The sequence below is a fragment of the Medicago sativa genome, chromosome 4, assembly GCF_051527215.1.
Source record: "Medicago sativa cultivar Bolivia chromosome 4, Bolivia_mono, whole genome shotgun sequence".
Taxonomy (NCBI): Eukaryota; Viridiplantae; Streptophyta; class Magnoliopsida; order Fabales; family Fabaceae; genus Medicago; species Medicago sativa.
In genome coordinates this window covers 94,665,381-94,673,981 of record NC_140752.1, presented here as the reverse complement: position 1 = coordinate 94,673,981, position 8,601 = coordinate 94,665,381, and the positions used below count along the sequence as shown (strand labels likewise).

General features: G+C 34.3%; 1 protein-coding gene across 6 annotated transcripts; it reads left to right on the top strand.

The window, feature by feature from the left end:
* The first annotated feature begins 1,519 nt into the window (after window positions 1-1,519).
* On the top strand, window positions 1,520-8,589 carry LOC146934054 (dual specificity protein phosphatase PHS1-like). 6 transcript variants are annotated; one of them, XM_085705888.1, is made up of 11 exons: window positions 1,520-1,632; window positions 2,114-2,185; window positions 2,339-2,481; window positions 3,174-3,369; window positions 3,948-4,124; window positions 4,228-4,391; window positions 5,402-6,482; window positions 6,794-6,940; window positions 7,040-7,267; window positions 7,383-7,540; window positions 7,945-8,589. In XM_085705888.1, the coding sequence occupies exons 1-11, from the start codon at window positions 1,528-1,530 to the stop codon at window positions 8,303-8,305; spliced, it is 2,832 nt and encodes a 943-aa protein (XP_085562014.1). In that variant the 5' UTR covers window positions 1,520-1,527; the 3' UTR covers window positions 8,306-8,589. The 6 variants fall into 6 exon arrangements, with proteins under 6 accessions (XP_085562014.1, XP_085562015.1, XP_085562017.1 ...); XM_085705889.1 differs by having other exon boundaries at window positions 1,520-1,656; XM_085705891.1 differs by having other exon boundaries at window positions 1,520-1,853; window positions 3,217-3,369.
* The last annotated feature ends 12 nt before the right edge of the window (window positions 8,590-8,601 follow it).

Here is an 8,601-nt window from a genome sequence, read left to right as displayed (position 1 = left end):
CGGGGTTGCGGGTCTGGGCAGTATAGTACCCTTACTCGTGTCCATACCCATTTAAATTTGTAGGTATTACCCGGACCAGTGCCCAAACCCATAAATGCGGGGTTTTACCCTACCCATTGTGGGTATTTTTTGCGGATACCCATAGGGCCTGGGTCCAATTGTCATCCCTACTCATGTTAACAAGTGACCTAACAACACGAGTTAAGGAACCTCTTTCAAAAAAAACACGAGTTAAGGAACCAAAAATAAAAATGCATCTTAAATTTTGTGTATAAAAATAACAATTTTCAAATTTTAAAGAATAAATATAGAATTTTCAACAAAAAAATGTGCTTTTGATATTATTTTTTTAGGGTAATGCTAAATTGTGCTTTTAGGGTATAAGTAAAGATTTGATATTTATTTTTTTAGGATCATGCTAAACTATGCCCGTATGACACAAGTGAAGAAGCTAAAAATAAAATTAAAATACAAGTTTTATATTTTAAACAGTCAACTTTTTAAACTTTTAAGATATTGAATGAAAATGCTCTCGAGTTTCTTTCTCTTTTCTCTTTTCCAAACTCTAGCCGTCCTCATTTTTTTCTCCTTGATCTACCAAAGAGTTATGGTCAATTCTGACTTAAAATCACCCCTCCGAATTGTTTTTCTTCCTTTTTTAGTTGAATAAGTTATTTCCATATATTTTTAATTTTATTTCCTTTGTTTTTGTAATTTGTCGTCTTTGCACGACTCTATTTGTTTTGATTTCCTGTCTTTGTGCAATGCAATTTTGATTTTCTGTCTTTGTGCAATGTGATTTTGATTTCTCGTCTTTGTATGACTTTTATTTTATTAGGGTTAAAAGATTAGTTTTGACCAAATGCATATTCAATCAATAACTTTGGCGTCATCCAGAGACTTGAATATAGTCATATTTGTAGGCATATGTACTTTGTTGTTTTATGCTATTAACATGAATGATATGAGTTTATTCGCTGATTCATCCTTTTGTTTTTAGCAATTATAAATTTGTATTGTATCGATTCACTATATCAAATTGAATAAATGACTATCGTTTATTTTTGTAAAAAAAATATTGAATAATTTCAAGAAAAAAATTCAAAATCAACTTTTGTCTTTAGGGCATAAGATAACATTTCCTCTTTTGAGATATTGTACCAATGTAAAGCACGGAACACCTTAAAATAATATTTATCTCCTTTTAAAGAGATTACTTTAAACGGTGAACTTCTCAAATTTAAGTTGTCTTTTTATCATTAAACCAAAAATTTAAGGTTTTTTAAACAACATTTAATATCTTAATTTGTATCTTAGGACACTTTTTTTTTTAAGGAGTATCTTAGGACACTGGTTAGTATTTTCAAAAACAGAGAGAAAAAAAGGGACGGTATTCTACGTGGCATGGTGGCAAGCAATTTGATATGATGATGGTGCAGATTCCATCACCGTCATGATTTGCTTTACTCAACTCAAACTCTATTTAACTAACTGACATGACATGACATGACCCACTTCCACACTGAAATGAATGAAACACCGTCCCATGTTTCTATACTTTCTTCGGTTCTACTACATTGTACCATACTCTTGTTACTAATTTGTTACTATTATCATACAACAACAACCAAAGTACAATAATTAATTGAATCTGTTGTGTGTTTCTCATCTCCAAAATCTTTCTTGTATTGTATTCTTATGTATGAATGAATTATGGATCACAATTCTCTTTCTCCATCTCCTTGAAAAAAGCACATTATTTTGCCTCATATTCCGTCCATTTTTCTCACACAAATACCAAATATTTTTATACAATCATATACCAATACCATATGGAAAAAGATCAAAACCAGGTTAACACACAAACCCTCTTTCATACTCAACAACATTAATAAAATTAAAAATAAAAAAAAAAATAATAACAAATGAAAAACATAGCATATGATACTTTTATTCATTCATTCATGTTATCATAATCATGACTTCAACTTTATATTCTTAAATCATCACAATCATGTTCTGTATTGTGAATTATAAATTATAATGTGATCTGCATAGATCTTATTGTGATCATTTTCACATTAACATCAACATTTTTTTTGCATGTGAGAAGGGATTGGAATTTGAAAGTGACGAGGCTGAATCTGAAATTGAGGTTCCATTGCCTCTCACAGAAACTTCTCGGGTCAGTCTTCAATTTTTCTTCCTTCTTTTAATTTATAATTTTCAATTTAGGGTATTTTGAAATTGTCAGTGTAACTGCATAAAAATTTGATAAATGTTAAAAGTTTGAAGCTTTTTGACATTGTTTGTTGAATGGTGGAAATGGGCAATGCAGGCTTTGTATATGTTAGGAGATATAACTGCAGGGCCATCGTTTAGGTTCACACAATGGCTTCAATTGGTTCGTAAACGCACTTCAAAGTATCGATCCTCTGGCTTCCCTCGTAGTCCTTCAACCAGCATGCCTTTTAATTATATGTATGTTAGTTACTGTATATGCCACTCTCTCTCATTGCTTATCAATTCTAGTGTGTGAGATTTAGTTATTTTAGGTAATAGGTTTGAAGATAAGTAAATATCCAAATTGGTAGTTGAAATTATAGGATTATGTTATTCACATTATCGATATTCAAAAATGATCTCTGAAATTACAAAATTTTAATCAAATTTGTCCCTATGTTAGTATTTGTAGGAACAAGAACGGCTTTGAGTTGGTAATCTAGGAGGTGAATTTGAAACTAAGTGAACAATGTTAGGGATGCATTTGATTAACAGATCCAAACAGTGCGACGAACTTGATTAGCATTTTGCAATTTCAAAGATCATTTTGAAGTATTGATGATGTGGAGTATTAGATTAATACAACTCTAGAATTTCAACAACCAACTTCGGTATTTACTCGTTTAAAGCTTCTATCTCGAGTGAATCACTAAAATAGTCCTTAAATTGTAGGGTGGTGAACTTATTCCCTAAAATTTTTAATATTCCAAAATAGTTCTTGAAATTGAAAATACTTGATCACATCAGTCCTTTGTTAGGTCATTCAATTTTGTCCCTAAAATTGTACACCAAGGACTAATGTGATTTTAGCAATTTTCATTATGGCTTTTAGAAGTTGACCCCATGTCTGTTTGTAACGTTCATTTAATGTAATTTGTGTTCTGCACTAGAGAATCGATTGAGGATCCAAAATGTGATAAACACTCTGATCAGACAGAAATTAGCTTGTGGGAGAGGCTTGGTAAAGCTGCAATGTTGGATGTTGAATCAAGCTCCTTTTCTTGGGATGGGCTCTCTTCCCTGCACCATACTGAACACGGCAGTAGCAATGAATATTCTGAGGATGAAATGAACAAAGCTCTTGAGGTTCATCAATTTTCTACACTGCTTATGTACACAAGCATTAATATAATACTCTCCATGTTTAATAGAAATCTTTCAGTGTTGAGGAGTAAATAGCAAATAAGGTTGATATCTTAGATGTTATTTGCATGTCATTCATTGCCAACATTGGTCTCAATGCAAAACCAATTTGCATCCTGCATATTGATATCCATTTTGGATTTCTTTTATTTGTGCCTTTCTATTTATTTATCACGATAACCTTGATCCATAATATTTTAGATTAACACGGAGAATCAAATAAATAAAGATTTAGTGTGGCTTTGATCATGTTCTTAGTTGTTAGTTTTAAAGTTTTAAAGAGTAATGAGTCCTTGCTAGTTTAGCATCTGCCCAATACATTTTCATTTAGATGTACAGCATCGGCACCTATCCTGTTCTTTCGTTCAAGTGAGCTGTGCAGATAAGGGTTTTCTTTTTTAGGCGCAACATTAGTGATTGTGTTGTGTTTTTGCATACAATACTAAATTAGAGAGAAATGTGCATCATTTGTGTATTTTCTCAATCTCTGCCTTAATTTTTCCTCATTTCCGTGCACATAGGTAACCGTGAATTCTGGAGGTGTTGTTTTCTTTGCCTTTTTCAATTGTAAAGGGAGTGTTGATGCTTCTCCAAAAGAGGCAGCAGCTGTTATAAAAATAGCATCATCAAGAATGGCAACGCAATCTGAACGTCTCGGATATGAATTGGCTAAGTGGCTGGGAATCCAAACTCCGCAGGTAACCCATTGGTTTTTATAACACAAGCACCACATCTTCAAGTGTAGGCTATCAGACAATGATTGTACCGTATTCATTCTCATTTATTATTTGGAGTGTGCAGGCTAGAGTCATTCACAATACCAGTTCAGAATGGCAACAAATAAAGGAAGCTACAGAAAAAGCTAGAGAAGCGGCGGCAAATTCTGAGGATGATGAAGCTGGTGAAGTGACGTGTTTTGAACTCTTGGAAGCACTTGAGCTTAGCCGATGTTTGTTTTTAATGAGGTATGGTTCAAATTTAATTTTAAAATGACCAGGCTTATAACATGTCCGCACATAACATCTTTACTCACTCAGACATTTCCAATAACTTCGGCTTAAATTTGGCGGATATTTCCATTGTGCCGCTTTTTTTTATCGAATTCCTATACGCTCAGTACATGACTACTGGACTGAGCATTTACATGCCTGGAGTAAATCTTAGATATATATACTATTGTTCTCTCTCATAAATGAAAGTCTCATTGCCTTGTATAACAATGCAATGCAAGTATCTTTCTTGATACTTGCCAATTGCCATATCTTTCTTTATTTGACTAGCTTCTCAAGCATGCTATGCAAGGCAGATTCTCCTAGTATCTAAGAAAAATATGAAAGTAATATATTCCCCGTTTAAAGAGAAATTTGTCCAAAATACCAACCTCTGTGATTTATTACTTTTGCCATTTATTGGTGAATTTGTGTTTCCAAGAGATAAGTATATGCCTGTACATGCTTGGCTTGGGTTTGAATTTCATAAGTGGTTTGTGTAGTCATATCCCCCTATGTTATGAGTTTATGCAAGTGTGAAACCATTGAAAAATTCCTATATAACAGTAACAGTTTCTGGGCAGTGGGAACCACCAAAAAGTAACTAGTTATTTGTTCTCTCCGTTTGTGATGATAAGCAATACATCGAGAGTCGCTATTGTGAAAAGAAAGTGTTTTATTGCGAAGACATCTAGCCTCAATGGAGTGATAGTGTAAGACTGTAAGTACCATGAAAAGACAATGGGAGAAATTAAATTTAGTATATGTAGAAAGCGAAAAGGATCATAGAGGACCCTTATCTCTATGTATATGTCAATGATTAGCACTATACGTCTTAGGTTTATTTATAATAAGAAAAAGAGGCTATGTACTTGCAGCACATTGTACTGGTGAGCACTAGTGAGAAATAATAAAGTACAGCTACACACAGAAACGTAAAAATAAATTTTGATTGTTTGTTCTAAAAAATTACCATCTTATCGCAGTTATGTTCATGGTTCGCCTTTGCTTGAAAACACTAGTGCCTTTGAGTCACGGGAATCTGCAGAAAAAACATCAGAAGCTCTTGGCAAGGTATTGATGCTGGACTTGGTCATCCGAAATGAAGATAGGCTCCCTTGCCGTGAGCTTAGGTGGCGCGGGAATTCTGCAAATTTGTTGTTGGCTGAAAAGAAGATCTCCGCAAATACAAATACACTACAAGCAGCTTTGGATTCGGCAATTAATCGATATAGACCAAAGGTGATTAAGGCACTTCAAAAAGAAAGAAGGTCAAGTTCAGTAGATTGCAGATTGAATTCCCATAATCCTGGCTTGATATCACAAGCCTCCGATCTTTCAGAGGCCATGGAATCACCGAGATCCACTGACATGAGCCTTAAAAGTCAAACATCGGGAGAATCAATGTCTTCTGACCTTAACCTTGTAGTCATTGATTCTGGTGTTCCTCGGCGACCCCCTGCTGGAAAACGTGCAAATGATCAGGTTAATTATCCTAAGTTGGTTGAGTTGCTGATCAATAGTTCTGAGTATGCATCAAACTTGTTACATGATATAACTGGAGGGAAATTAGGATGTCATCTACCAGAAGACATGGATACAAGTGAAATATATGCAAGTGAAGTAACATCAGCAGTTCATGCATTCCGTACTGGTTTCCGAGATGCTCTTAGGGATCTACAGGGATTCCATATATTCCTACTCACCCTTCACCAAAGACTTGATACTTTGTTACGATTATTTATGAACATTATAAGCAAAATATCTTCAGCAGAACCTGACAAAGAGAACTCATTGGTTCCTGACTCGCCTTCACTAGCTGGTGGTGGTAGCTGTTCTTCTCCAACAAGTAAGGAGAGGCATGCTAACGATAACAATCAAGATTTTACTGATTCAGAATCACATAGAACTACTTCAAGGACATTGTCTTCTTGTAATAGAGATTGCAGTGACTCGACTCCTGCGTCAAGAGAAAATTGGCATGGAAAGTTTTACAAAGGAAATGGGGAGCCACATCGTAATATCCGTTTGACTGCTAAGCTCCGTGACTTCAATAAATTTGCCAAGGTTGGTCTTATAATATGACCTTTTTTACTAGTCACATGGTTTTGTAATGCTGGTCCGTACTATATATTGTTGATTTCTTGAATCTTTTCCAATTTCCTTTTTGGATACCATAATCAGTCTATAGCATATTGCTCTAATATGTAAAACTAGATCACAATGTGTATGTTTTCAAATCAAATATTTATCAGCAATTCCATTCATTTTTGTTTTGCGTGTGCAATTAACATATGCAATCAAATGTCTAAGGGTGATTGTAAAAGACGAATATTAAAGCAATTTACATGAGTTTTATAGTTTATCATAATTTTCAGGTTGATGCTGAATCTAATAAAGAATTGGAACAGTGGAATGAAATGCTTAAAAATGACGCCATCAAGCTATGCCAAGAGAACAACTTCAATACCGGATTCTTCGAGGGTAGTGATAATAACAGTGTCGTTGACGCATATGAGCTAAAGGTAATCTTCATTTTCAGCAGATTCAAGTTTGAAATAAACTAGGCTCCTACCACTTATGAGGGATTCTTATTTGTGATGCATTATCCTTTCAATTTTCAGGTCAGACTTGAGCATATTCTTGAGAGAATTGCATTGATATCTGATGCTGCAAGTACAGAGAAACCATCTGCTGTTACAAGCTGTCTGTTTATTGGTGGGGCACTGGCTGCAAGATCTGTATACACTCTGCAATACTTAGGAATCACACATATTTTGTGTTTGTGTACAAATGAAATCGGACAATCTGAAACTCAATTTCCTGATCAATTTGAATACAAAAATTTATCTGTAAGTCAGGTTCACTTGTCTACAATATAATTTTCTACGACAACTTTACTTTTTATTTTAGGTTATTTCAGGAATGTATTTGTTTTGGTTTTTATTTACTTTCCCATTTGAACAGGTATTTGACAGTGAAGATTTTAACATCACCACCATATTTGAAGAAGCGTGTGATTTTATAGATTGTGTTGAACAAAAAGGTCGGAAAATTTTAGTCCATTGCTTTGAAGGGAAAAGCAGAAGTGTTACAGTGGTCCTTGCCTACCTAATGCTGAGGAAGTAAGTAAAAAATGCAAACTATTAACACATTATATAATGTTCCAAATCGATTCGATACTGTATTGCTAATTTGCTATGTGTTTAAATAATTAATCTTAATATGTATTGCTGCCGAGTTTTTTGAACAAACTGGTTGTGTAGTCACTAGTCATCAATTCTTTCATGGATTATATCAGCAACCAAAATTTGTGCTGTTTGATATTTCGGTCTGTTCAGAATGGTTTATTTGTGTTTATGAAAACAATTTCACTTTGTTTTATTTCTTGTTATAAAAATAACTTATACATAAATACTTATATAATAAGTGCGTATGTTGCAAGTGTTTAGTTAAACTGTTTATTCAAACATGGTCTTAAGATTATTACTGCTGGGGAAGTTATGAACTGAAATCTTTCGCTGTGCAGGAAGTATACTTTATCAAAAGCATGGCAAACACTGAAACGAGTTCACCGTCGAGCACAGCCAAATGATGGTTTTGCAAAAATCTTACAAGTATTGGATCAGAAACTACATGGGAAGGTTTCAATGGAATGGCAGCAGCGAAAACCAACAATGAAAGTTTGTCCCATCTGTGGGAAAAATGCTGGGCTAAGCAGCAGCTCACTTAAACTACATCTGCAGAAATCACATAGAAAGCTATCATCTGGTAGTGTAGATAGTGCCATGACAATGGAGATCCAAAAGGCATTAACAGCTTTGAAGATTAGCCGTGGTGGGAGTGTCAGCCCCACACAAAGGTCTTCTCATTCAATAATAGATCCGTAGAAACTACTAATTGTTATGAAGAAGCCAAAGGCTCGGAATACCTGCCTTTAACTGTCTTCTTGTAGTTTCTCTTCATAGTTTGAAAGTAGGTCCGACGGCTGCGGGCGGCCCCTATTTGTTGATATGTTCTTTGGAAGTTTGAAACTCTTTACATGAGAGTTATCAAAATCAAATTAACATTACAGGCCAACTAACGTAATGGTTAAGAGGTTAATGATGTAACTAACTCTTGTTCATACAGTTTAAATATGTGGATAATAAATATAACAAGAAATTACAATTCATTGAACACACAC